This window comes from Plenodomus lingam (genome assembly GCF_022343315.1).
Source record: "Plenodomus lingam strain CAN1 chromosome Unknown contig_12, whole genome shotgun sequence".
NCBI lineage: Eukaryota > Fungi > Ascomycota > Dothideomycetes > Pleosporales > Leptosphaeriaceae > Plenodomus > Plenodomus lingam.
In genome coordinates, this window is record NW_027093930.1 from 696,282 (window position 1) to 723,922 (window position 27,641).

Here is a 27,641-nt window from a genome sequence, read left to right on the forward strand (position 1 = left end):
ACGCGACCTGCTTCAACATTTGGCCTCGACAATTGTACACGTGGCCCAAAGACACCAAAAAAATCAATACAAACATTCCACTCCGTAAATACAGCCCGATCCAACTCGCAATGCCCGTCTTGTGATGCATATCCAACCCCCCCAACTCCAAAGAACCCCATGATATATATAATATTGTCTAGACTCGAAAACCCCCACCCCAAATATCCGCTCGATGTAAAGTGTTTCCACGCTCTCATTGTGTGGCTCGGCTTGATACACGCATATAGTCCCTAGACAGTATGGAAGCCTACATGACAGTGCAGGGTATAGGGATGCAGCAGCAACTGCAATCGTCGGTGCTGATGCATGAGCATTTTCCAGCCTGGGGCTTGACTACAGAGCCAGCAGCGCTAGAAACCGAGTTGGACGAGGCAGGCATCGTATTGATTCGAATGCGCGCGCGTGCTCGGCTTTTGGTGGTCCGCAACAACGTGTTCTCGGTAGTTTGTGGCGAGGGGCTTGCGAGGAATGGTGAAGAGTTGGGTAGGTAACGTCAACTGTGGCGTCGTTAGCTCATCGATGCACCCACGTACGCTGCATCCACAAAGCCGTTGGTACCAACCTTGGAAATGGCGGGGAAAAGTAAAATGCAGAATAGTGAAGGAGGGTTCGAGTGGGGAAGAGCGAGACAAGGAGTTGTTTAAACGGTTTGGAGAGAAGATTCCAGGGTTGTCTTGTTGGATGTTGCCAGCCCCAGCCCTGCTTCACGGTCCAGGGCGCTAAACCTCAGCCATCCACACTAGCCCAACTATGACGTCACTGTCGTGGCGCAACCACTACTAGTACGCGTTGCATTATGCGCAGCACAGTTGCATGCACTGCACAGCATTGACCAATCCCAAATGTGTGGAATTTGACATGGTAAGACTAGACTGTATTGATTGTGCGTCTGTCCTAGACTTTGTGGCCTACCGACTCTGGATATTTCTACTTGACAACAGAAGGAGGCCACCCAGCCGTCATGTCTGAAGCCAGCTATCACTACTACTATATGCCTCCTTGGGAGTATTTCAGACATCCCTCCAAGTCATCTGGCTATTCTCTACCCGAGGCGTCCTGACGGCTGTCGACTCGTTAGTAAAGATTGCAGGGCATACCAGCATCAACCTCACCGTTTTGATCGCCAAATGGATCGTCGTCGTCGTCCTCCTCTTCAGCATCGCTCTCTGGATCGGCACCTGACCTGACGACAGCAGGTACAGGGGGCATGGGAATACCGCTTGGCCTCGGTGGCTTCATCGGAGCACTCTCGTCAATCTTCAACCCGGCCATGGCGGATTCGGCTGATGGAGAGGTACTGAGTTCCTCATCGTCGCTGTCGCTGTCATCGTCGATGCTCTTGTCCATAATTTCAAACGCCATAAGGGCTTTAACAAGCTCGTCATTGGCGTTCAAAAGCCCACCAATGTACTGTTCAGATTCGACGAGATGGATGTAGCGCAGGATCTGGCGACGGAGCTGCTTGCAGGTCTCAAAACGTTGCATTACCTCGGCGTTGTCGCTCACACGTTGCTGCTCGCGGTTGATGAGTTGCAGTCCATTCAAAAGGTTCGTACTCGCAACATTGGCCGAAGCGATGGTTTCTAGTAGCTGCCCCTTTTCCTTCTCCAGATTGAATCTTGTACTGCGACCTTTCTTTTCTTTCTTGTCCCTTTTGAAAAGCGAGGAACTGGAAAAGGGAGCAGAGGTACCCGGTGCGACAGGTCTACTGCTAGTCGCTGCAGGTACGTGCTGTGGCTCAGCCCGTCGGAGTTTAGGTGAAGATGGAGGCGAGTGCTCCTCATGCTCACGTGCAGCTTCAGCGTCCTGTTGTCTGACGATTCGCGACTGTTGCGGTTGCGGTCGCTTGGTGCGAGGCAACTCTTTGTGTAGCGCTGCTATCCTTTCGAGACCGGGTGTACCCTTATAGGCGACAGCCCATTGCCGGAAGAGTATCATGGCTTTTTCACGGACTTCAGCATCACCGTAATCGTCACGAGCTAAGATTCGCAGCCTTTCCAGGAGTGGTTCATCGGCAAACGTCTTTTGAAACCGGGAGCCGGCATTCTGGATTAGCGCATCCAAGATGACTAGAGCGCGAATTTGGCGATGTACATTGCCGTACTTGCTGCAATACCATCAGTTTCGTGTCAAAGAGATTCATGAGTGCAACTCACAGCTTCTTTCGCAACGCTCGAGCTGCTTCAGTTGGGCCAGACGACTGAATTCGGATGACCTCAATAAGATCCACAACGCCGCCAATGTCCTGTTAAATTTAAGGGATTGTATGTGAATGGGATCATGGGGCGGCTTACGTTCTCTTCATATTGCTCACTTGTCAAACGATCGATTTGAACGCTCACTGCTGAGAACGCATGTTTCTATTGTGGGACCTCCAGGCTTAGTACGTTGCAACAATGTTCGAGATGGCACGTTAGGTAAGGGACCAGTGACAGGCAGAGGCGCATAAAGATGAGATACTTGTCATGATGAGGCGAAGTTTTGAAGTCTTTCGACCAGAGTATAGCGTTGGCTATGGTCTGATCAATCGACGCAACATCGGCTGATTGGGCATCATGATCTGGTGAAGTACATGATCGAGTCTCCAAACTAATCAGGAAGTGTGACATGTTCACCGTCGAAAGGTGGCAGCAGCCCTTCGACTGTAATGGTCTGACAAGGGAAGGACTATGGAGTGCTGCGAGGTGTGTAGAAGGCATCAAAATTCGAGGGCCAAAAGGCATCATCTAGAGAAAGGTCAAGGCAGCTTACCGGCATCTTCGTATGGCCGTCCAGTAATGACTCTCACTTTTTTGTCCTTGTAATTTTGATTGCCGAGCATTCAATACCTATGCGTACTCTGTTCAAGATTGGTCTGTTTGAGAACGATAGAGCGAGATGTGGATGATCGTGAAGGCATGCGCTGATGCAAGATGAGGGGCCTGCCGATGGCGAGGAGCTGATGCCAGAGATGCAGATGGTATCGCGCAAAGAAATAAGCGGATACAAATCAGGAGTAGCTACTGGGGCGAAAGATGAAGTGTGGACGGTAGATGCGAGGTGTTGTGTGCAGTGGTGTTTCACGTGTGTTGACAGCTCATGTGTCAGATGGAGCTGCCAGTGCCTGGTGGAATGGCTGTCAGCCGCCACCCCGCTTTCAATGTTAGTGGGGGCTGAGTAAGGAAGTCGCAGCTCACACGTCACGCGATTTGCTTCACGCTGACCTCGGGATGATCACTTCACACATGCCCACGCTTCACGAATGATGGATGGTGTCAAGACAGCGAACGCGTTGTATCGTGGCTGGCGCGCTGCTGAGGTAGTGAGTGTCAATAAGGATGACGCGTGAGCAGACCAAAGCATGCCTTCACTTCACACTTCACAAACAACCCTCACAGCTTCGCATTGATCACTTTTCCACAGGCAACGACTAATATCATCGACCACACAGGACGTCCAGTGCGGGCCCATTGCCCTCTACCTTTACAGCAATCAATCACAGCCCCCTTCAACTAATCACGCCTCAATCGTCAGTAACACCACCAGTCCAGCAAAACGAGGCGCGGCGTAGAGCGACTTCCAAACGTCATCATAACTCTGCAGTCGCCCAGTACCTGGGATTCGGAAATTTAGAAGAGCCTGCACATCTGGAAAAGTATGCCCCACTACCGGCTGGCTACACTCGTCCAAAATCATCTCGCAAGCGAAGGAAACTAGCAACTGTCGACAATTCGTCTCATCGCCCACGGAACATCACTAATGGCGAGCCTGATATCAGCAAGCAATTCCTCTCCCAAGTTATACAAAGGCCTGTCTTGAAGCCCGCTGCAGACCAATTGCAGGTCTACTCGAATGACTCACTGTCCCCGAGCTCACCTCAAACAGTGGCGTCACAGACTCTACCATTACAAACACTACTCCAAAATATCAAACAGTCACAGAGTACCTGTTATGCATATCATACTCTGGGGCAGTACAGAAAGGCTGCCGCAAGTCGAGTGCCCAATGAAGAGATGATGCCTGGCCCAGATCCACTGAATCACATTGAATCAAGCCCTTTCTGCGAGCCTGGGCATTCTGATCACCCTGGTTCCGACCCGTGGCAGCATATCGATGGAAATACTGTTCCAGATGAAGATGATTTCGATTGTGGCATTCTCGATGAAGACTTCCTTGACCTGATGCACGAAACAGACTTCACGCTCTCTATGTACCCGTCTAAATCCACAGATAATTTGCAAGGCAGGGTTGGGAAACAAGTGAGGCCTTCACTTCCAGGTGTCACGCCAAAAAGACTTGATGTGAATACCAGCCAAAATCATTCACACCGTTCGTCTACCAAGTTCAAGTCACCTTTGACTCTGACGTCTCGGCTGCTGGCAATCACCGGGGATGTCGAAAAACCCGATGCGCGTAAGCCGATCGTAAGGCCTCCATTTCCTATAGCCGTTCGGGACCGGTCGCCTATCATAGGTCTCTCATCAAATACGTTGTTGAGGACATGCTTTCGCATTGGAGAAATTATCAATCAATGCTCTCAGATGCTGAGAACTGGAAAAGCTGTCATTTTCGAGCTCTATGCGAGAGTCCTTGAGTCGGAACGAACTGATATGCAGCAAACGTTCACTTTCTGTGACCTTTTCCACGCCAAGCCTCCTCATGTTAAGGGCACTTATCATGCGACTATCTGGGCATCAGTTCAGCTATTCGAATATGATGCCAGTCGCCTCCTGCAAAAGGGGCGGATCTGTCGATGCATTGGCACGATGAAGCGTGTCGATAGGGAATGGGTGATGACGATACTCAACATTTGGGAGGCTACCTGGGAAGATGTTCAATGGGTGCAGGGCATTGTGGAGCTCTAAGTGTATGCTCGCTCATCCGCTGTTGGGTGCAACACCTATGGCAATGTGGAAAGTGGAAAATAGTATAACTGCTGAAGAGTCAAAGATATGATATGGGAATTGTATGAAAGCTATTGAATGCGACGGATTGAAGACATGGACCACAAATCAGAGGGTATGTATGCAATGAAATCGTAGTATATGTAGGATGTACTGTAGGTAGTCAGGAGTATGCATGACGATTTCCCCGCCAATCTACACAGTAGTTATACTCTAGTTGACTGTGCCAGGGTCTGGGTGCATACGACATGTTGAAGGGTGGTCATAGCTCATACATCATGCCTGGTTAATGATTGGTGCCCCCCGCTTACCAGTACGACATCAATCTCCAGTCCTGACTTACGCGCCTGATTCCAAGAGATCAGGTCTGGTGCCAACAATTGATCGATATGTTGATATAAAACGGCCGCACCGCACACACCCACCTCATCAACCCGACGCTATGTTGACCCAAGCTATGACGACCCAGAACGCGACTAGGCACGAGCCCGTCGATGATCGCGATGCAGCCAAACCCAACTCCCCAACCTCGCAAACACCAGAAAAGTCAAAGTCGCCAAAAGCACGCTCGCTTTCCGACAGCGCACCTCGCCTCGAACCGTCGCCGAAATTCCAAGAACCTGTCCGCATGTCGAAAGATGACCACACCATCCTCACCAGCCCGAGCACGCCTCGCAGGCCAGACTTCCTCTCCAGGGGTCTTTCACTACAAATGCCAGCACGGGGAGACTCACACATGCCCAGTCCCGCGCATTTTGCCGCACGAGTACCGCTGTCGCCCCAACTGGATTCACGGAACACATACGCATCTGCATCGCCCGCGTCACTCCTACCCCGACGTTCGCGCGGTGCTGAGTTCTCTAGAGCGTGCACCAATCTCCACCACTCCACACTACCGAACGCATCCTCCCCTGACTCTTCGCCCACAATCACACAGAAGGGGATCAAGATACCCCCGCGGAAACCACGCTCCAACTCGATTTTACAGGAGTCGCCAAATGTGAATATGCACGGTGGTGGGTGGAGTCATGGCGATAGAACAGGTGCTTCAAGTTCCGTCGGCAGCATGAACATGCTCGGCTCAGAAGACTCCAACAGCTCGTCAGACGAGGCTGACTCCTTTGAGCCTGAAGAAAACGACGACCCCATGATCATGACCCCACAGGCGAAAACTAACATTTTATTTCCTGGAATTGGTATTGGCAACAATAGTGCATGGTCCAACCTCTTCTCACCTGGTGGCCAACCAAACTTCGCAAGTATGCATCGAGCGAGACTACGCAAAGGCCGAAGTAGGAAGAGCTCTAGCTCTGCTAGTGGTCACAGCTCTCTGGCGAGCCCTGGTCCTGCGTCTCCTCCGAATGGTAAAGACGGTCACTTGGCAAGAGAAGCTGCAATGCGCAAGGCGGGCGCGTCTTCACGAAGGGAGAGCCTATCACTGTTCGCGAACGATCTGCACATCTCATCTGGTAACGACAGTGGCGACGAAGCTGGGGCTTTGCCACGAACACCAGGTGTTGTACGGCGACAAGTGACACGGCGGGGTAATTTGCTGGTAAGTTCTTACCTTGAGCCGCTAACAATGTCTAATTTTGGCAGCCGAAATCACGACAGTTTGGCCGTATCAAAGCAGAGCTTTTTGAAGAAGCAGCACCGGTGGATAGTGAGGCTCGTCGCGAAGCTGATATCATCCGGCAAGTGAGAGAGAGCGATGGAGATCGGGACCTACCATCGAACACTGCGCAATCTTCCCCGAGTCTGATGCCGACTGTTCCAGGACTAGATGGTCCACTCGAAGGAGTCCCTGAAGAAGGTAGCGAAAATGGCATGAGTCTCGACGGCATGACCACCAAAGGACTATTCGGCACGTTTGGCAGTCTCAACTCCAATCGCAATTCCATTAGCAATGGCTTTTGGGGCAATCGTGTTGCTCACACTCCGCCACCAACTGTCCCTCGTGCCGACTCCTCGGCCATGAGTGAAGACATGAACCTAGATTCCCCAACCATTGGCACCACACCAATGGACTACGGTGGCAACACAGGCTGGACATCTCGCGCCTCAACTCCCGGACCGATGAACCCACCGACTGCCGCAGAAGCTCTCAAAAAGAGCAACAAGCGCCGTCGGGATGATGACTTCGACGAAGGTTCGATCAAGCGACGCGCGGTATCACCGGGTGTCAGCGTACAAAATAGCCCTGTCATATCGCAGTCGCCAGCTCAGCGCGACAACACTCTGTGGGGCACGACTACCAGAACTGGAAGGGAGGCGTCTATGAGTGGACCGTCAAGCAATGAGCGATCGAATAGTGGGGGAAGCATGAGTATGACGCCTACCTTGGGTCCGAAGAGGATTGGATTACAGGGTATGGTGGATACCAGTGATGGATTTATGAAAATGAGTATCGAGTAGCAAAGCCTAAGACTACTTCAGCTCCGTAAAGATGAAAGGGAAAAGTGCATATTGCAGTTCAGCGCGGAGTTTGGGCGAATTATGGGAAACACGGAATTTTGGCAAGCGGCCAATCATGGATAGGGAGTTTCTTCTGTTTAGTATCGATACCCAATAGTGTACAAGTTTTTACCTGTCTCGTACGTGCTTCTGTGCCTCTCAAGTTCAATTTGCGTGTACAACGCATGTGATGTCTCATCGATACATGTAGAGGCATGGCCAACGGACCCTTGTACGCCCCTCCAGACCCCGCCAAGTTAGCTCTGCCACCACATCTTGCTCCGCAACCCCAAACAAAACATCGACCAAAACATCACCACTACAATACAACGTCTGTACTGTAGCCTCAATCGCAAACATGTCACGAGCAACAGCTCTTTCTTCTTTCATAGACAGTGCGCCCCCTGGTGAGGTGAGACGGCCCTTTTGCTTCCATTCCTCCCCCACCATGCTCGCTTCCACACGTCCACGTCCACGTCCACCAATGCTAATACTGTTACAGCTTGCCGATGTAACCAAGGCCATAAAATCCATCCTCGGCTCCAACAATGTTTCTAGCGAACTGAACCCCGCCTTTGAGAAATACAATGAAACGCAATTCACCACGACCAAGCTGCCAGGCGGCGCTACTGAAGTGCTGGTCAGCGAGTACAACAAGTTGAGCGACGGACGGTACTACGATACAGAAACACAGAGCTCATTTGACTTTGAGCATGAGACTGGCAAGGCGAGTGCGGTGCAGAGTCATGTTGTGGAGAGTCAACACCAAGATCTCATGTACGTCCCCTCACCCTTCAAACCCCCACTCTCATGAATTCATTGGTCGGGATTGGCTGAGGTAGTAGCAACAAGGAATAAACTAACCCAAGATCCAGTAAGAGCCTGATAAAAGCCCTCTCAGCACACACCTCAGAACATTACCCCTCCTCCTCTCACGGCGTCTTCCCCACTTCCTCCGACTCAGCTCTCGCACTCCTGACAGTCGCAAACAAATACTCTCCGACAAACTACTGGAACGGCCGCTGGCGCAGCTCCTACATCTACACTCCTTCCTCCGGTACCCTGACCGGTAGCATAAACGTTGACGTACACTACTACGAAGACGGAAACGTACGATTGCTCACGAACAAGAAGGTCGATGTTACAGTCGGGAGTGGCGCGAGTGCGCAAGAGATAGTGAAGAAAATTGCGGCAGAAGAGAAAAAGTACCAAGAGGATCTGAACAAGGCATTCGGAAGTTTGAGTGAGGGCGCTTTCAAAGCGTTGAGGAGGCAACTACCGATTACAAGGCAGAAGATTGAGTGGGAGAAGATTAGCGGGTACAGGCTTGGCCAGGACATTGGGGGTGGACGGCGGTGAGGGGTCAGATGTGAAATAAGCGGAGATGGAGAGGCGAAGACGCCTGGTATATCGAGTAGAACTCTGGCTGAAGAGTCTCAATGAGCATGCTCGACATGTTAGCGGAATGCATATCTTGATTCATAAGACAGTCTCGTCACTACAATGCTTCATATGTGTGATGTAACTGCGAAAAATTTACCACGGTCATGCTGGCTGATTGGTAACTACTGCACTGGCAGTACTCTTTTTCAAAAAACAAAGAGCTTCAGAGAGTCGCGAAATGACGATGCTGAGGCTTCAAGTCGAAGACCTTCGCTAGATGTGGGGCATGGCTAATTCTGGGTATGGCCATTCTCTCTCTTCAAAAAGAGCCCGAGATGTGATTCTGGATCAAGAAAAACATTGTGTATCCGCAATCAATGCACTCTGTCATATTCATACACACAGAAGTCGCGATAGTACCATAGCGGAAGCCAAAGACCTCAACGCATTCCAATTGGCTCTCCCACCAAAGCCGAACATCCCCCGACCCCATCGCGCAGAACACCACAACCACAACCACAACCCTCACGCAACTGCCCTCCCACCCCGGCAAACCACCACCCCGCGCCCCGCAATGGCTAAGAAAGGTGGGCAATTCCTCCTCCCCGTGTTTCCCCCAGGCTTTTTGGAATCGCTCTGCGTGCGCAAGCTCCCACCCATGGCCCTCGTTATCCTGCACGGCCCTGGTGGTTGGAAAGAACTACATACTGACGAGCCCCGACAGCAAAGTCTCGTACCATCATGGTGCGCCTTATTTCCATGGCCATGACGGGTTATTATCGTACTATGCAGCGGCCTCGTGCGCATCAGCCGCTCAGTATGCTGAAATACGATCCTGTTGGTATGCACACCACCACAACCATAACTCGGGGCCTCGGTCCTGCGAATTCCTTGTACCCGCTGCGAGCGAGCATGTCCTTGCTGGAAGCGCATTGTCTGAATATGACAGGGAATTGGGGGCAATGGCATTCGTTATCGCAGGGCTGGAGAGCTGTGCTAATGTCTTTTGATAGTGCGCAAACAAGTCCTCTTCCTCGAAGCCAAACGTGGCAAGAATAAATGAATATGGTTGCGTGATGGGATGCACGGGTTTTCTACGTTTCACGGGGGGAGGGGCCTGCCTCGGCGCATATCGTATATTTGAAGAGGAAGGGGGGTGGGGGAATGGGGGATTTGCGTGCAAAGCGCTGGGCTTCGACAAGGCAGAGACATAGGCCGTTGTCGATGTAGCAGTGGAGAAGCAGTGGTGGGTGTGGGGGCTGTATACTGTATCTGTATCATATATCAGCATGAATTGGCGTTACTGGGTAGTAGGGGAGCTGCTTGATGGGCACCTCGTGCGAAAGAATAGGAATGGACAGGTTTCTCGTGGCATTAGGTAGAATGCGTTGGTGCTTATGTCTACGATTTGGCGCTTTTGAATATGTGTCTTGTATCTGTGTCGACCTCACTAGCATGTAAATATAGCTGGTTGAATCCATGGCGCTGTTCGACAGGTTCGTTGGTCTCTCCTAGCTCAAGTGCGTAAGACCTTATACACTTTTTGCACCGTGAATCGTCGCGAAACAATAGACGTTGAATTAACTCACTGCTGGCGCGCAGTTTCACTGAGTTGAGAACTGTTGGGCACCTTGAAAAGAAGAGGAGTGATTTTGTCAGTGTGTGAGGAGGTTCATAAAGGGGAGAAGAGTATGAGACATTAAGTAATGCTCGGAGATGAAAAACCAAGTCAATTTGGCTATGAAGTAGTTGCGACCATATATACAAAAGTGTTTTTCATACTGCTGCTTCCGTGTAATCGTATGCGAAGAATTGAAAACGTCATTTCTGCGTACATGCAAGAGTAGTCGTTGGCTTGAGATGTGTATTTGTGGACGCATTCTAGGCTCCATTTCCGGGACGCGACTATGGATTTGAAGGCGAGTAAGTCCTTTCTAGGGCGAAGTTTTAAAATCGGTTGTGAAGAGACTGGGGAAATACACCTTACCTGTCTCCAACGACCTGGAGGAAGAGGAGTACAATTCGCACGATATTAACAAAACCATAATGTTAACAGCGGCGTCCCATGTATCCGCTTCAATTAGTACAAGCAGCTAAGAAGTATGATTAATCAGTGAACTGAATCGTCAATACATCGCAAGTTGCGCGCCCAAAACAATCCGCTTTCAGACCTGGCATCATTGTCAGTAAGGAAAAATCGAATATCCATAGCTCTTATGACACTCACCAGGTTCTCTTCACTGAGTGACACGAGCTCATGCCTGTCCATTTGACCACAATCACCAAACTGTGGAACATCCCAGGACGAGCGCGCTACAATCCTCTCAAAAAGCAAAAAGACGCAAAAAAGGCTAATTAAGAGGCCGTCAAGTGACTACTCGCTGAATCGACTTGAGCAAACGCCGTCGATGGCGCCAAAAAAAAACAGCAAAAAAATGGTAGCTTCTCTGTGATTTCGCGTGTCAACCTTAGTGCAGGGGCCATGCTAATCTTCTCTGTATCGTTTCAATTGACCAGATACCCGAAGGTAGAATGATGAGGAAATTTGCGTATTATATAGTCCTTTCGTTGTTGTGGCGGTGATGTGGTGAATGCGTTTGTAGGGGACGTGCTCGGGCGGCCGGGTTGCATGGACAGATGACAAGTTGATGGGCCATCCTAACCGTGTCAAGGTTGTTTGAAGGCATCCATAGACTTCTGTTGCTGTGATGGCATGGAGCCTGTCGGCTGTCGTCACTGATGCAGAACAGTCTTAACGTTCACGTAGTCGCTGTGCCTGCCTTCACGAGGCGTGTAACAGAGATCTCGCACATTATGTATAGCAGCCTGAAACCAGTCCCTACTATTCTTACTATATAGAGATCCATGCTATCGATTCTCAGGGTCGGGTATGTTCGTTGTTGGTATGTCTCGTGCACACATCAGTTCGGTATGATCGATTCGAGGAGCGCGTCGGCGGTCGCATGGCGCGGTATGACTAACTTAGATTATCTGAAGACTCTTGAATTAGCAAAAGAAGTTCAACAGTAAATAGGTAAAGCCAACGGGCCTGCACTTACTGGAAGCATTTGCGCGCGCTGTACACAGTTCGCGGACACGCGATGGCAGGGAATCGTAAAGCAGGCTAATGACCGCCAACGCAACCGGCTACACACAGTGATTACCTGCTTCTTGAAGCCTGTACACAATATAAAGTGCTGCCCTTCATTCTACTGGCTTCGACGATGTTTGACAAGATGCGACCCTCTCCGGCATCGACTCTACGTATGGACATATCTAGCTGAGCGTGAGCAAGTCGTTATCCAGATCTTGATTCGAAGTTTTGGGATGTTGGAGGCTCACATAATTTGACCCGGTGTGGCAATGACTGACAATGGCCATGATCAGCAGCGCTGATAACGAGAGGGACGAAGATGGCCATTGTCGGCGCAGGTATGAAGGATGTGATCACCGGAAAAGAGACACCCACAACGAAGTCAGTAAATATTTGGATGAATAGAAGAATATATTAGATATGATAGCTATAAAAGAGGACGACCGCGGCCCCAGTGCTCAAGTTGTAGTTGTTATGAAGTTAGCCCACGATCGACGGAGAAGGGAGGGAGTTGACTCACCGGGCGCGAACTGAAGCTTGGAGACTCTTTGTAAACACGGATATCTTTTCAGAAGAACCAAACCAAACAAGCGAGGAAACAAGGTATGTACGGTGCCTCCCACCATCAATCTTCATGGCCCGAAGGCTCGAAAGTGGGCCTGGATTTACACCGCATGCTCATCCAATAGCCTCGTATGACGCTCCGCATCCTCACCTGCCGCATCCACTGCGGTAACGGTGTCCGACTGGGTACCAGCAGGGTCTCGGAGCTCGTGCGTTACGGGCAGGCTAACGGTAAAGCCGTTGGAGAGCGTGTGGGGAAGTTACTTCATCTTGGGCATCGATAACGAGAACACTATGTGGAAGTAGTCTCGATAACACCATCGATGCCCTGGACAGTGATCTGAGTATGCCAGGAGTCAGCATGCTTACCTTCGAAGGAATGAGACACGTAGTCAGTATTTGGAAACGACGTCGACTCAAGTCAGTGACCTTGTTTGCCGGAAGAGAGCCATTAAATAAAATTTTGTTAGCAATTTACACCGAACACTTGATGGAAGGAGGGGACGATCTGCGTTGGCCGAATCTTATGAAGCTTAAGAGACGTTGACCAGGCGGCACCACGTGGAGGTGCAGATTCGGTTTTGCCGCCCGACCTGGGACACCAAAGCATCAGGCCTTTGTCGCGACAGTATCTAGTAGTAGTTAACAACATGTTGGTGATGGAAGGTAGAAGAGTACTTACTGAGTGACTGCACCAGCTATGTTCGGTTGAGTTCCGGGATGGCAGCTGGTAGAGTGCGACGACTGCTCACGTTGGCTGACTTCAGTACGAGAGACTGAAGTGACCCCAGGAGGTACTTGACCAGGATGATCGGAAGTGTGAGTCAGATTATGCCTCCTATGTCCTGCGATGTTGAAGTGTTAATTGATGGATCATGCCCAAGGGAAAGATGACTTACTGATCATAAGCCATGAACAAAATTTGGCAATGAGGATTGTATGACCGTTCCATGATCCTTCATGCTACCAACCAAGCATGAAGGGGAAGGGAAGGTCAAACTTGCACCACTAGGCAATAGTACCATCTGCTTCGGGTACGGATCCCTACAGACAACTATGCCTAACAGCACAGGTGCAACATTACTCTTGGCCATATCGAACGGGTGAAGCGAGCATCCAGGGTGTACGGGGCACCAAGGATGGGCGCAACTCCCAGTCTCGACATGCGACAGAACATGATGTGGGATGCGATCAAGCTCTGCCACCAAAGGCCGATGAGGCACACCTATACAAGGTGTACCAGATTGTTATGATACTGTCAGTCATTCCACAAGAGGGGGGGAGGGTATACTTAACCTTGGCAGCTGGTGAAGTGGTTGTTGTTGATGGCGCCGTAGCAGTTGGATTTGGCGAAGGTGGTGCCCACAAGTGAACCTCAAAGGCTGGTATGGTAAGAAGCTGTGAACAACTGTCAGTGAATGAAAGAAGAGGTGGTTGAGCAATAGCAAGCTGAAGCACAAGACTCGCGATCATGAAGTTGATCGGAGTTCTTGTGGAGTGGGTGTGATGGAAAAGAGAGAGAAGGAAAGATGGAGGATGGGCGAGGGAAGACCTCTATTTATGGAGGGGCCGGAGCTTCTCGGTGCGTTAAGCGAGAGGCCAGAGGGGGCAGGAGCGACGGTGACGGAGACTGGGAGGGCAAAGGGTATGATGGAGATGCTGTGTAGGTTATAGAGAGGCATCGCAGAGGCACTGCAGAGCTGCAACACCAGGAGTAGGATCAGAAGGATCAGAATAGCATTTCTATATATTCAATGATGAACCTCAAGCCCTGTTGAACCCGTGCAGGCCTTTGATAGCCTCCTGTTGTTGTGATTCACAATTCTCGTCGGACTCTGAAGCTTTGGCGCTAGGCCTGGATACCCTTGAGACACTCTCCCACATTGGGACCGGGGCCCAGCTGCCCCTGCGGAGAGTATTGTGAACACCAAGTGCCAAAGAAGGACACGAGGATCAGGGGCGAGAGGAGCTCCTACTCTCCTGACACAGGGGGACGACAGATAGGATCCCATTTGAGCAGCAGACTCTTGAAGGCGGCAGGGAGGCCCGGTGAGTGCAAGCAGGATGATGGGCACAAGCCGACTGAGAATCACCATCAACCTGCTTGAACATGCTCGATCCTCATCCTATTGGTGCGAGCACACTGCCTGGTAAGTCAATCACCAATTTCCGACCTCTGTGGCCAGCAACTCCCCGACTGCCCGCATGCTCCGGCGCAAGAACTTCTCCAATCCAGCACCCTCTCGCCAGAGTGGACGGCCAACTAACGTGCAAATACGTCCAGAAGCTCTTCAGCTCGATTTGGCTGTCGGACACCCCTTCCAGCGGCGCTGGACTCTAGAATTCCATCCTCGTCGAGGGGGGTACGGTTGCAGATGGCCGACAGCATCGTCAGTTTACGCGAGCACGACGCCTTCTCGTCGAACTTAGGTCCGGGCAACCGAAAAGGCAATACACAGATCAGGGATGTCAGAGCCTGTACTGGCTGAGAGCATGACAGCTTATGCTCATCATAAAGCGGCATCGACAGCAGCATCGACAGCACCGATAGCAGCGCCGGTGGCAGCAGCAGCAGCAGCAGCGACGGCAACGGCGACAGCGACGGTGACGGTGTATAGCATGTATTACCATTTAGCAACAACACCAACAAGGATAACTTACACCTCCATATACCATGCGACTCTATGCGAGTGTGGAAATACCCCGAGCAATCATGCCCAGCGTGGCGATGCTGGCCTTGGACATTGGCACACTTTCTCTGTCCCCGCAACACCTTCCGACCAAGCTCTAATATCACCAGGCGCGCGACATAGAAGGCGGGCCATGGCCACTATACCACAGCAGCCACAAGAAACAATAACATGGTAAGAGGTGATGGGCCACAACATCGACTGACAAGAGACCCTCCTCTGTCGATCAACAGAGAAGGCTTGCACCCAGCTCTCCGAGGCAACAGATAGGCCGGGTACCTGGCCTGTGAGCCGACCCTAAGACATACTTGGCAAGTAATATAAATCTCAATCTTTCCTTAAGAAGAAAAGACTGACAGTGCATTTGCCAATAGAGGTTCAGCCGTGCGACTTCGCCGTTGTGAGCCGTTGTGCCAACAGCCAGTCAAAGTCCCAACGCATCCGAACGATCCCTCCTCTTTTGCGAAATACTCGAGACGGCAAGAAAATTTGCAAAGAGACACAAGAAGACAAAAGAAACAACGGAAAGAATAGAATGTATTGTGGAATGATGGAGCCGGTCCAACAGGCGGGCAGCAAGGTCTTGTGCTCGCCCGTATCAGAACAACCTCTGTCCGGCATAGGCTCTCACAGAAGCCAGTGAGTCGTTGCTGTGATGAGCCCATTACCTTTGAGGTACAAGAAGCATGACAAGGCGGCAGCATGTAGTGGTGTCGGAGATTCGCTCCATGTACCGGTACAGGCTCCCTGTGCCTTCGTCATGCGGCCAGCAAACATCTTTGAATAAGCCATCAAGGATGCAAGCAGACAGTAAGACATCAACAGAAAGAGCCAGCAGAGTCCAGGTGGAGCGTTCCGGTCCGCAAGGAACTGCATCCCTTGATGGCATGTTCGACAAGCTAAAGTGGAAGGCTGGGGGGAATTGACGAGTCGTCTCATTAGACTTTGGCTAACCGAGAATCAGGGGTTCCCCCTTCCCCACATCGTTCCTTCTCGCATCCCTGAACTTCGGCTTGGTTGCAATCGACTGCAATCGACATCATCATACGTCGGAAATGCACGAATTAATGGCTTTACAAAGACTTTGGGATCGCGTGGCTGCTTAAAGTACCCGTATGCTGGATGTGGTGGAATATCGTGGCTTCCGCAGCGTTAAATGGCCACGGAGGTTTACGTGTTCTGTGGGGGGCGACAGGCTTGCCGACCGTACAGCAGCGAAACACAGATTTGGATCTATCAACAGTGTGACTGAAAAGCGCTAGATTCTGAATTCAACTACATACCTGGCATGAGAGAGGCTTTAGTCATAAGCTGTCCACGGGCAGTTCATGCTCATAGCCTTGGATCTATCCTACCACGAAAGACAATAGGGATAAGCGGGAAGACGAGCCACAACGCTGGCCGCATACCTAGTCGAGTATCATGATATCATGGTATCAACACTATCTGGATCACGATGCCGGCAATCAGGAAGAAGCAGAAGTACAACCAAGCATATGGAGTACAGGTCATTTGCTTCCCCAGCGACGCTGAACATTAGCGCACCCTGCGTCTAGGAGCAAAGCATCACATGATGAACTCACGTCGCGGGTCGAACAAGCCTATGTTGTATCAGCAAGGCCACATGAACTTCGAAGAAAGCAGACGACGTAAGGACAGCTCAGACCATCAACATGGTTCCTTTTCCCACAGTAATGTTCAGGCGGAGTTTAACATCACAGCAAATGTACAATGGGCTGCGCGTGTTGCTTACCTTCATACAAGATCATCTACGCCCCTCATAGACCTGAATCTTGACGAATACGCGCAGAGTCAAACTGTGAACCTGGTAACAGTCAGCGGAGACAGCCGAAGGCAGATATTAGAAAGCATGCTGTAAAGACGTCTCAGAACTCAGGTGAACAGATAACAGCTTTCTGACAATAGAAACAGCATAAGGCAAGCTGCTTACCTGAGATTGAGACCTCACAGCACCCAAGTTTATCCATCTGGAAGTCTGGTTTACGTCGAATTTGCGACAGAAGCGAGGCGAATGAAAACTCCAAACTCGCGAATTCATCTAAAACTGAAAACGATTTCAGTCCCACAAGAGCCATCGGGTGAGAAGCTATACATAAGCCGCTTGTAATTACAACCTGCGCTTTGTCAGCGATGGAACTGAATATCCGAGACGACGAGAGATGGCAGGGGAGGCGCGTTTCAGATGGATAAAATATATTCCACAGGAAGAGTTAGGCCAGAAAGGTAGCATTATAGCGGTGACAAGAGAATGCGTAGTTGCTCACCATTACTCCAGGTCGCGAATCCTCAAGCCTCCGGGGGAAAGCCCTATCGGTATTCCTACTTTGAAACGGTCCGCAAAGAACAAAGGCATGAGGCGAAGGTATGCTCAAAACAGGATAGGTGCATCAGATTGACAAATCACTTCGATCCCACAGGGTAATTTAGGCGAAAAGGTTGCATCATAGCGATGATGTGCAGAGGACGAGGTACGTTGGTCACATTAATCCTAAACGGAGGAGGATACTCAGAGCTCCTAGTCTCGAGCATGCTCACTGAAACGAGTGTTCCTGCGGCTTGTTAGCGAGGTACGATTACTTTTTAAAATGTTGAGATCCCGATTGTGATAGCTTATCCGAGAACATTTGTAGATTGTTCAGACCACACAGCAAGCATCGTCATAACGCCAGAAATGCAAGAAGCAGGGCACAACACTTACTACCATTTGTTGTTGTCCATGGAAATACTCTCCTGAATTATACCTAGATTCTGGCTCGTAAATGTGGCTTGGAGAAAACGAGAAAAAAGACAGCGACATTGAAGAATTCAGATTGAGTTTGAATTTCTGCCACAAATGCCACAGAATGATGATGAATTATCATGGAAATTCAAAGCGGTGCAGGGTACGCTTACCTGGAAGATAAGACCCGATATTCGCCTCGGATCGTTCTATCCAATGGCATCGTCAGCGAGATCATAAGATTTGAGAAGGTGTGGCAAGCGATATTATCTCGACGCCCGACAACACGTGGGACTTGAGGAAAAGGCTTACCTGATAGATGGGTCTGAAAGCCCCATCTCGGATCTGGAATCGCATAACCTCAGGTCTCCGTGGACGTTTTTGGCTTGAAGTTTACGGATGTACCGGTATTCTTCAAGAACTGGATCCAGGACGAATGGGTATAGACCTGTCTTGATTTGCGTCACAGCCATGATTCTTGGCTTTGACCGAGGGACGACGTTTTACATACGCCGCCAGCGATGCAGGATCAATCTACCCTTTGAATAAGAGGCTGCCGATGCTATTAGCTTTTGTCAGTAGCGATCACAAAAATGTCAAGGAAATCTTCAAGGAAAGAGGATAGAAGCCAGGCCGATTGTCTACTGCGCAAAGGAAGTTCGGTCTATCCGGCAGGGTTACAAATCTGGGGATATGATGAAAGCCAGGGAACAGAGTCCCATACTTTACCTCATACAAGCAATATGGCCGAGCATACGGTAGCAACCTGAGTACTATTACGAGTCCACTTCCCGATGGGACGATATCAGCACCATCATACTGTGACGGTGGTACGAAGAACTGCAAGTTAGCAGCGAATCTCTGGATCCCTTCAAGTGCTAAAATCTGTCTGATGTCAGCAAACCACGCCATCAAAACGGCAAATTCCATTCGCAAAAGGAAGGAAAGGTACGATATAAGAGCTTATAGTAACCGGCGAGCATCTTTCTTTCAAAGGGCAAGGTTCATCGAGATCTACCCTTGATTACAATCGCTTTGTTTGATCTTGGTGTCGTCTGAATGAATAGACGTGCACGGGTGGAGACATGATCAATCGTACACCCGCACACTAAGCACCGTAATGTTCGCGCTCGACAAACCATCGATGGGATTGCAGACAGGTGCACCCATCTTGGGCCCAGTCAAGCATCGATGAGAGGTACTCGGAAGGTCGGCTCCCGCCAGCAGCCTATAGGATTACATCCTCTGTTCTCCTAATCGAATAAGCTTTGGGGAGTACTATTTCTCTCTGGTTTCAATCTTGGTGCCGTCCAGATGGATCAAGGTCAAACGATGAAGGTATCGAAGACCTAAATCATTCAACCACGCACCTTCTATTCCTCGGTGGATATACCGCGCTGACATGTGCATTTTGGGTGTTGTAAGAGGAGGCAAGAAAGAGGGTATATGACGTACCAAATTGGTGATGCTGATGGCCAGCCAAGACCCTTGGTCGCGATGGACAGTTTACCTGAGACTCGTCAGTCGGATACAGAGTGGGATGCAAAAGCATTCCATTTGTCAGATGGTAGACAGTCGGGATTTTCACAATCCTTGTTGGAGCATACACGTAGACGCTCGCTGCAGACGCTTCAACTTCTTCATCATAGTCATGATGTGGAATGTATGAGATTGGTCACCGGCGCTCCCAGGGGATAGTACCTCAAGAGAACCTCAAGAGCTGACTGTCAGAGCTCGGAACTGTCCAATCATCATGTGCTGACCAGGGTGCGCGCATCCAGAACCAAAAAATGGCGATCTGGAGGAACACCCATCGGCAGGAAACTCGCATCGATCGGAACGTGGTGTTCGCCAAATCACAGACACTCCCGCTTGGGAATCACATTCCGTCTACCCTGACAAGGCATATTAAGTGTGGAAAAAGAAAGAACCACACTATAGATCCTTGAAAGGCGATGCGACACGTTAATCTTGGCCAACGTCGGCGAGCTCGCTATTTACAAGCGGATCGCGTTCGGCTGGCCGTATAACCGCGTCAGGGGACTACGGGGATGACGTTGCAGAAACTCACCTCACATCGACCACAGCAAGGCAGACATTGTCCAGGCTCCCCAAGACTCGAAGTGTCTTAGTATGGCTGCAGACTTGAGAGCTTACTCGAAATCAAGATGGCCTCGAAAAGATCTGTGGGCGGCGATGTTGTACCGGTAGAGCGGGAAAGAAAGATGGCGAGGGTGGAAGGAGGACTTCTAGTCAATGAGAGATTCGCGACAGCGATTGTTACCTGTTGGCGGTCAGTTCAGTTAAAGCTCCATCAATGTGAGTCTGTATTTAGGAAAGAGGTGCGTTGTCTGTGGACACCCGCTCGACTTCCTCGACTTACGGGAAACTGTAACGAAGCTCACGTGAGCTACCCAGATATGCACAGAAGAACTTGTGCAGCAAATCAGGGCTCCATCGTGTTCAACTTGCTTACATACACACTGCGTAGTCATGCAAGCTGTCGCGGGAGTTGAGGTGGTACTGTTGCCTCTCGTGTGTGCGGAGGGGTCAGGCAGGTGATGTAGAGAATGAGCCGCCGCCCTCATCCAAAGAGATGATCGAGACGGAATGCGGTCCGCAGCGCCTGGCGCCTGAGGTTCTAAATACTATGCTCTGTCAGTCATTTCCAAGGACTGCGCTTAGCCCGGCATGGATGTTGTTTGGAAGCTCGTCGCCATTGTGCCGCCGCGGAGAAGCTCTCATGGTTCCGTCAGCTCCACTGTCAGTGACAGCGACAGCTTGCTTGCCTCGCAGGCAGACGTAAGCATAGAGTGATGGGGAGGATCAACTTACTGGATTGTCTGTTCGGAAAGCTTGAGTAAAGATGATGGTACACTCCCATGGAGAGGGGGTAGGGTGTAGGGACGCTGGCCGACGAGGCAGCTCGAGGCCGTTCGAAGGTCAAAACCATGGCCACCATCCCCCCCTGCCCTCCGTGTCGAGGGAGTTCGAAAAGAAGAAGCTGCTGCTCGAGGATGCTCACAAGCTAGAGGACAGTAACAGTACTTACTGGTCAGGAGGGTAGGCCATGTTTACCGCGCTGCCGGCGAGGGTTTCGACAGGACGCTACCACCATTTCGTGCCAGCAGCATCTATGGAGGCAGGAAGAAATAAGATGTGGACCCAGATATTGCAGAGCCGTCTGCATGTTGAGAGTGGGTAGGTGGTTGAGTGTTGTTGTTGAGTGAGATGGTGAGTGAGTGGGAGGGGCAGGAAGGGCAAGAGGCAAAACAATCGAAGTCCGCACAGAAGTGGTCCGAGCAACAGTGATTTGGTCTGCCGCAGTCGGTGTGAATGCGCACTCCTGGTTATGGAGCTTTGCAAGTGGTGTGTGTGCATTGTCACCACGCCGAGTGTACAAGATGGATGTAAGTAGTAAGAGTACCCCATAAATTTGTCATGTTGTTTGATACTGACCCGAAATATACACAGATAGTCTTCGATTATCTCAGCCGCCTTCATACCCTGTCTAACCCATGTGTTGTCCTAACACCACCATTCGCACCGCACCATACCCACGAATACCCGTTCGCTCCAGAAACTTGCGACCATGGTAAACGAAGAACATGGGCGAAGGACTTTGGCCAGGCGTTATCGATATGTCCACAGCAGCTTCAAAGATCAGTTTGTCTACTGATATGCACAGTGCCTGGCATACCTTATGCACTCGCCGCATACCTCCGCCTTTCTCACCATCTGGGCAAAAGGATCATGCCTTAGTGCTTCAAGTCTATTTCATGATTCGCACAAATTTGCACAGCATATCTCGAGGGGATGGATCAGGGCAACTCTTGGTTGAAGCGCTGGTCAAACATGTCATATCCTCGACCTATTATTTGAGATCAGTACTATGAAGCAATGGGTGGAGTAGAAAAATCTTATACTTTTGCTCCTCGTGCTACGACGCGTTGGTTCTTTGCCTCGTGCTGAGCTTGAAGACGTCTGCTGATTGCGAGAGTGATACACAGCATCTGGTGGCGCATTCTGGTTCGAAGCACGTGGTTTAAAGGTGGTCGATAAGGCGTTTCTCGTCCGTGATCTAGATCCTGCAGATTGATCCACTGGTGTCTGCAACGAATCGGATCGTATCTTCGAGTTTGATGCCTCGGTCGAGGGCTTTGACGAGTACGACGAACTGTGCTTTGTTCGAAACGATTGATCTTCTACTGGATATTGGGAAGAAGACCGTGGTTTCTTTGTCATGGATCTATCAAAAGCGGCCGCATTTTTTCTTTTCTGACTATATGTCAAGTCTAGTCCCTGCAACGGATCTGGACTTCCTGGTTCAGGACGTGTTAGAATGGACTGTCGCTGACTGTATGTCTGTTTCTTAACAGGCCGCAAGGGTGGAGCCATGCCATTAAGTGAGCTTGTCTCATTGAGCTTGCATTTGGCCTGGACAACTGTTCTGCTATCATCCCCTTTAGGCTGGTGTACTGCGGCGTGTCTCGCGATGGTGACCGTAGGAGGCATTAGTCGGGACGCAGTATTGGCTCGCGATTTCGGGCGTTCATGAGACTGTGACGAGGCGGAACCAGATTCAGAGACATTGTCTGAACGAATCAAAGCATCATCTACGTGCTTCTTGCTCTTGGCATAATTCGAACTCGATGGTTGCTCAATGTCTCGTCCCAGATGATCCAGAGCATCAGAGTTCATCAGACTCAGGTCAGTGGAGCTTGCCTTTTCTATTCCCAGCTCACTCTTCGACGCCTGATTCAGACTTTCCCAGAACTCATCCATGGACATGCTAGGAGCCTCGGCGTCTTGGGCATCCAGAATAGGCTCAGGCTCGGGAGCAGGATTAAGTTGAGAATGGTCTCTCTGGTTGGATGAATTTCTAATCCTATTACGTTCCTCAAATAGATTTTCAGAGTGATCAGAGCTTTGACGATGCACATCAGAAGTCAGGTCACGGCTGAGTTGCTCAGCAAATGAGCCTGCAACACTGGTCGTTGAATTGCTTTGACGGCTGACTTTCTTACGGTTTGAGCCCGCCTTCAGATTGAGTTTCGGACGGTTTGAGGGTTCAACGTTCCCCAATGAGCTCGAAGGTTCTTGTTGATCAGGAACCCTTTGTTCTCTTTTGGATTGTAAAACGGACTCAAATTGTTTCACAATCCTGGACCTTTCAGTCTCAGCTTTCTCTCGTTCGTGTGTGACTCTGGCGTGATATTCATCATCCTTACGGCATAATTCTACCTCTGCCTCCTTCAAAGCGATGTCAGTCTTTGCTTGACGATGATTACACGCTTCGAGCTCTGTACGATGCTTATCAATAAGATCTTGCCGGTCCCTCACAGCGTCTGCTCTGAGTCTGACCGTTTCTGCGTCTTTGTCCGCGTGTGCAGCGTAGTGTTCCGCAAATTTTCGTTCCCAGTTGTCTCGTTCGCAGATCAATTCAGCTTCATGTTTCTGGAGATTGTGCTCCCTCAAATGAGCCTGTGCAAGTTCCAAAATTACCGCTTCTTTTTCTTCTCGGATCCTAGAAGCATCTCTTCGGGAAGTCTCGATGGCAATAGTAGTGTCTCTTTGTGACTCTGCAAGACGGTCTTCAGCTTCTTGACGTAGAGTCTCAATCGCAGAACGGTGTTCAAAAATTTGAGTTTGCAATTGGTCATGAGAACCCTGGAGACCTGCTATAGTATCCCTGGACTCGGCGAACTGTTGTTGCAATATTGCATGATCTTGGGCCTTGGCTTGTAACTCGTCTGTCTTTTTTCGTAAATGATCCGTCACAGTCGCAAGCTGGGGGCCAGTGGCCGATACTGCCGAAGCTGATTGTCGCAGACTTTCAATGACTAACTTTGCTTCTTCATTCTCCTTGAGAAGAGAATGAAGTTCGACCTTGCGTGTTTGGCCTTCCTTGCGAAGATCATGAACTTGGTTCTTCGAGACGTTCAGCTCGTTATGCAGCTTCTGTCTCAACTGCTCCTTCTCGTCGCGCTCCAGGGTAAGGCGATGGACTTCATTTTTGTAACCAGACTCCTTCTCCCGAACCTCTTTCCGAACCTCTTCCACGATTTTCTCGCGTAATTTTGTCATGTCCTCAGGCTAATGAATTCGTCAGCAGCCAGTAAAACTGGCGTAAAAGAGTTTACCTTTGTGGTTTGTTTCGATGCTGCAGCCATCTTGCGCAGATCCGCCAAGATTGTGGTGCACTTGTTCTGGCAGTTTCGTTAGACTCATTGAGTGAGATTATGTGATGCGTTTCATACCTCAAGCTGGTTTGTTTTCTTTTCTTGCTCCTGTCGAAGTCTTTCGACCTGCAGAACCTTTTCGTTAGCCAAGTTGAGATCTTCACTTGCCTGCTTGAACCGCTGGCGCAAATCAGAGAGCTCCTGTCTTTCTATCTTTAAAGTGGAATCTTGCTCCTGATTCGCATTCTGGGAATCGCGTAATTTACATTCGAGCTGGAGGTATCGGGTTTTGAGATCACTTTCAGCCTGGTGAAGAGACTTGAGCTGGGCATCGAGCTGGCCATATTGCTGCTGCTCTTTTTCAAGCTGAGCTTTGAGAACCACGTTGGCTTTGTCAGTCTTCTGGTACTCGGCAACCACCTCTTCATGCTGCAAGATGTCACTCTTGAGAGTCTGCATCTGTGTTTTAATGAAATTTTGTGTCTCTTCTGTGATCATGTCCTTGCTCTTGCCGAAAGCTGAAATGGAGGAGAACCCAGTGTCAAGACTATCAGCCAGTCAGTTCAATGCCACATATCGACTTGATCTTCATATTACCGTTCATGCACAGAGCGCAGCATCCTCTCGGCTCTCTGGATATTCTCAATGGTCAGAAATGGTCTGGATTGAAGGCAATGGATCGCTGCCAGACACTCTTTGGAAACTGAGGTCTGAGTTTCCAAGTCACTAGTTTTCGCCGCCAGTGACTGAAAGGTCTCGAGTTTTGTTATGAGAGTCAATGTATTCTCGCCGATCTGTTGCTGTATAGTTTGAACAGAAGCCAATAGGCTTTTCTCCAACGCATCGCGCTTAGTACGCTCTTCCTGGAGCATACTGTTCTGCTTGATAAGAGTCTCGACATGGCCAGCTCTTTTTGACTCCGAGATTGTCAGTCGCACATACAAATCGTCAATTGTCTCCTTCATGTTTCTCTTTAATTTTGCGAAAGAGTCGAGAGTTGATTCGAGGTGTCGACACATGGATTGCCGCTCAGTTTCAATTTCAGTTATCTTTTCTCGCAGGGTCTTTGCATTCTGCGCTTGGAAAGTTTTAACTAACTTCTGTACCTTATCGTAGTCTTTCTGCAGTCCAGCGACATACTTTTGATTCGTCTTCGCTTTTTCAGTCAGTCGATTGAGCGCACACTCAAGCTCTCCTTGGCTTCCTCTCAACTTGAAGATTGCTTCTTCTTTAACTTTGATTTGCTCGTTCAGGTTGGCTATCGTGTCTTCGTAATGTTTTTTAAAATTTGATTGCTCATGCTCCTTACGGAACTGGTCGGCAAGCAAAGACACACGCAAGGCGTTCATATGACTGTCAATTGTCGATGGTACGGCAGCAGCCTGCGGCCCAGAAGACAGGATACTGCTGGTACCGCGAGATTTCTTTTGCACTTTGCTGACACGGGTTCTCCCTTGAGTGGATGTCTTGTGCGAGATTGCCTCATTAATCGACCTCTGATTTTGTTGCCGAGGTGGAGTGTTCTGCATAGGTGTTGAATTATGAGTCTGCTGCTGTGGCATTTCCATGAAATCGTCAGTGAGACGATCCATCGACTCGCCAACCGCGAAGTTCGGCCTCCAAGTCTGACCTGCGGTGGATGTATCAACACCCCTAGCATGGTGAAGATCAGTTCTGAGGTCGTCTGCATTGATCTCATCCGGGACGCATAGCGGTAAGTCTTCAACATCCGCCATCAAGGCTGGTTTCGCTACAACTGCAGCAACTACGGGAGATGCCGGGGGAGTTTGCGATTTGCAGGAAGATACCAAGTTCTTCGTAATTCCATGAGACCCCTGATCATTAGGCATATCATTTGGCATATCTGCGTCCAGGTTACAGTGACTTGGACATGCGTTGCTCCCCCGAACGTCTTCAGGGAACTCGTTATCACCGGAGATATCTTCCAAACTTTCTCCCACCGAGTTTTTGACGTCAGGATCTCCATGCTGATCTCGTATGACGCATTCCATATTGGTCAACGCTATCGAAGGAGATGCGGTTGTCCGATGCGAAATTAGGCTGGCATGGTTCCCACAAGGTGGCCAAGGTTGTCCCTGCTGCTGGGTAGACAGTCGGTTCCTTGACCTCCCAGTTTTCCGAGTAGAATACGTCTTATCAGTTGCTCGTGATGGCGTTGTAGCTTGTGCGGATGGCGATATCGTTGACTGTTTGCCCGGTCTATGGGATCTTCACAGATATTAGCGTCAACCAGATACATGACATGGGGTAAGGCACCTGTTCTCTTCTGTTCCAGATACTCGAGTCCTTGATTTCATCTCATGTGCTCCAGTCTCCGTTCTAGGCGACCCGAGGGAAGGGGGCGAGTGAGAAGAGATGTCAGATTGCATATCCTGACGTCTTCCACCCTGAGGATGCGTTGTGGCAGCCACTGTACGACAATCTGAGAACTGTCAGTCCTGAGTTCCTCCATTGGAACAACACCTACTGTCTTTAGTGTGAAGCCCAGGAGCATTGCCTATATTCGGAAAATGGGTTGCTGACGTCTGTGGCGATTTCAGGTCTACATTATGAGGATTGCCTCGTTTTGCAACTGTGCTCGGCTGATTGAATGCGAAAACGGGCGGAAACGACGGCGGCGGGCCTTGATCGACACGTAGCAATTCTCTCGACAGCAAAGTCCACTCTTGTGAAGCTGGACCGGCCAGCTCTGTTTCCTTCATGACGGAGGTGCGCTCAAGAAACGCCACATCATCAAACGCGTCGTCATTTCCATAATCCGACTTTTTGTCATTGTCATGATTGAAGACATCAAAACTACTAGGGCGTTGCAGCTGCGTCTCCAGAACAGCGTCGCTGTTGCGCGCCTCGACGATGTCTTCTTCGTCGGTTGAACTGGCGCGATACTCGTTTCTCAGACGCGAATGCCTATGTGGTTTCACTGGCTGTTGACCCTTTGGGAAGGAATCAGCCATGGCGAGAGCCAGCCGGTAAGCGGTATGAAGATGGTGGGTGCGGTCTCACTGCACACGTAAGTGAGGTTTGATAACGGGAACAGGCTCGATGAGTCGACAGAGAATATGGCGAGGTGCAATGGTATGTTCAAGGGTTGAGGATCGAGTGACAAGGCAGGTGGGGGGAAGTTTCCACATTGCTGCTTGCCTTTCCAGGCCTGAGGAAGTCGCGATGGCCTGGCAGGATGAGGCGAAATGACTGATCTGGTGATATACAACACTTGCGATATACAAGAGCCTGGTTAATATGCGTAACGACGTAGAAGGCTATAGCGTATGAGAGTAAGGGCATCAGATAGCACCATGCCTGCCTCAATTGTTCATTCACTCCTCAGGTCAAGAAGCGAAGCATCTCATGCGCCGCTCTCACCTTCTTTCAATACATCATCATAGCTGATTTCTTTTTCGAAACATGTCATCCCAGATCACATTCGTTACCAAACGTAAAGATCATGTTGTCCTTTCCTGGTGCTTAACTGTCTCCAAGCTTGTACAGTCTTTCACAAGGTCCGGCATTTGGTAGTGTCGCATTGCATCTATTCTTTACCATTCCTAATGCGTCTATGTGCAATCTTATCAACATTCCGCCGACTAA

The 27,641-nt window shown here is 50.0% G+C and overlaps 10 protein-coding genes across 10 annotated transcripts; 6 read left to right on the forward strand and 4 right to left on the reverse strand.

Moving 5' to 3' along the window:
• Nucleotides 1-281: 281 nt before the first annotated feature.
• Nucleotides 282-533, forward strand: IAQ61_001460 (uncharacterized protein; the record flags this gene model as incomplete). The annotated part of the gene is made up of 1 exon (XM_066095110.1): nt 282-533. The coding sequence occupies one exon, from the start codon at nt 282-284 to the stop codon at nt 531-533; it is 252 nt and encodes an 83-aa protein (XP_065954958.1).
• A 376-nt stretch (nt 534-909) lies between these two features.
• IAQ61_001461 (uncharacterized protein) lies at nt 910-3,216 on the reverse strand. Its single transcript, XM_066095111.1, has 6 exons — nt 2,794-3,216; nt 2,469-2,709; nt 2,337-2,402; nt 2,199-2,287; nt 1,140-2,149; nt 910-1,105 (listed from the first exon to the last, which is right to left on the reverse strand). The coding sequence occupies exons 2-6, from the start codon at nt 2,649-2,651 to the stop codon at nt 1,053-1,055; spliced, it is 1,401 nt and encodes a 466-aa protein (XP_065954959.1). The 5' UTR covers nt 2,652-2,709; nt 2,794-3,216; the 3' UTR covers nt 910-1,052.
• A 67-nt stretch (nt 3,217-3,283) lies between these two features.
• On the forward strand, nt 3,284-4,886 carry IAQ61_001462 (uncharacterized protein; the record flags this gene model as incomplete). Its single annotated transcript, XM_066095112.1, has 2 exons — nt 3,284-3,315; nt 3,473-4,886. The coding sequence occupies 2 exons, from the start codon at nt 3,284-3,286 to the stop codon at nt 4,884-4,886; spliced, it is 1,446 nt and encodes a 481-aa protein (XP_065954960.1).
• A 481-nt stretch (nt 4,887-5,367) lies between these two features.
• Nucleotides 5,368-7,340, forward strand: IAQ61_001463 (uncharacterized protein; the record flags this gene model as incomplete). The annotated part of the gene is made up of 2 exons (XM_003839719.2): nt 5,368-6,480; nt 6,525-7,340. The coding sequence occupies 2 exons, from the start codon at nt 5,368-5,370 to the stop codon at nt 7,338-7,340; spliced, it is 1,929 nt and encodes a 642-aa protein (XP_003839767.2).
• A 397-nt stretch (nt 7,341-7,737) lies between these two features.
• FAC1 (F-actin-capping protein subunit alpha) lies at nt 7,738-8,738 on the forward strand (the record flags this gene model as incomplete). Its single annotated transcript, XM_003839720.1, has 3 exons — nt 7,738-7,791; nt 7,882-8,156; nt 8,255-8,738. 3 exons carry the CDS (start codon nt 7,738-7,740, stop codon nt 8,736-8,738), a joined length of 813 nt encoding a protein of 270 aa, XP_003839768.1.
• A 598-nt stretch (nt 8,739-9,336) lies between these two features.
• IAQ61_001465 (uncharacterized protein) lies at nt 9,337-9,932 on the forward strand (the record flags this gene model as incomplete). The annotated part of the gene is made up of 3 exons (XM_066095113.1): nt 9,337-9,448; nt 9,487-9,603; nt 9,776-9,932. The coding sequence occupies 3 exons, from the start codon at nt 9,337-9,339 to the stop codon at nt 9,823-9,825; spliced, it is 279 nt and encodes a 92-aa protein (XP_065954961.1). The 3' UTR covers nt 9,826-9,932.
• Nucleotides 9,933-12,521: 2,589 nt separating this feature from the next.
• Nucleotides 12,522-13,909, reverse strand: IAQ61_001466 (uncharacterized protein; the record flags this gene model as incomplete). Its single annotated transcript, XM_066095114.1, has 7 exons — nt 13,717-13,909; nt 13,505-13,645; nt 13,320-13,383; nt 13,103-13,265; nt 12,899-13,052; nt 12,790-12,849; nt 12,522-12,626 (listed from the first exon to the last, which is right to left on the reverse strand). The coding sequence occupies exons 1-7, from the start codon at nt 13,891-13,893 to the stop codon at nt 12,522-12,524; spliced, it is 864 nt and encodes a 287-aa protein (XP_065954962.1). The 5' UTR covers nt 13,894-13,909.
• A 2,774-nt stretch (nt 13,910-16,683) lies between these two features.
• Nucleotides 16,684-17,558, forward strand: IAQ61_001467 (uncharacterized protein; the record flags this gene model as incomplete). Its single annotated transcript, XM_066095115.1, has 6 exons — nt 16,684-16,759; nt 16,921-16,985; nt 17,043-17,209; nt 17,346-17,354; nt 17,407-17,493; nt 17,549-17,558. 6 exons carry the CDS (start codon nt 16,684-16,686, stop codon nt 17,556-17,558), a joined length of 414 nt encoding a protein of 137 aa, XP_065954963.1.
• A 2,842-nt stretch (nt 17,559-20,400) lies between these two features.
• IAQ61_001468 (uncharacterized protein) lies at nt 20,401-21,588 on the reverse strand (the record flags this gene model as incomplete). Its single annotated transcript, XM_066095116.1, has 5 exons — nt 20,401-20,498; nt 20,686-20,878; nt 21,310-21,361; nt 21,412-21,504; nt 21,551-21,588. 5 exons carry the CDS (start codon nt 21,586-21,588, stop codon nt 20,401-20,403), a joined length of 474 nt encoding a protein of 157 aa, XP_065954964.1.
• Nucleotides 21,589-21,671: 83 nt separating this feature from the next.
• IAQ61_001469 (uncharacterized protein) lies at nt 21,672-27,007 on the reverse strand (the record flags this gene model as incomplete). Its single annotated transcript, XM_066095117.1, has 7 exons — nt 21,672-21,721; nt 21,777-23,946; nt 23,994-24,059; nt 24,111-24,579; nt 24,630-26,261; nt 26,310-26,475; nt 26,521-27,007. The coding sequence occupies 7 exons, from the start codon at nt 27,005-27,007 to the stop codon at nt 21,672-21,674; spliced, it is 5,040 nt and encodes a 1,679-aa protein (XP_065954965.1).
• Nucleotides 27,008-27,641: the final 634 nt, after the last annotated feature.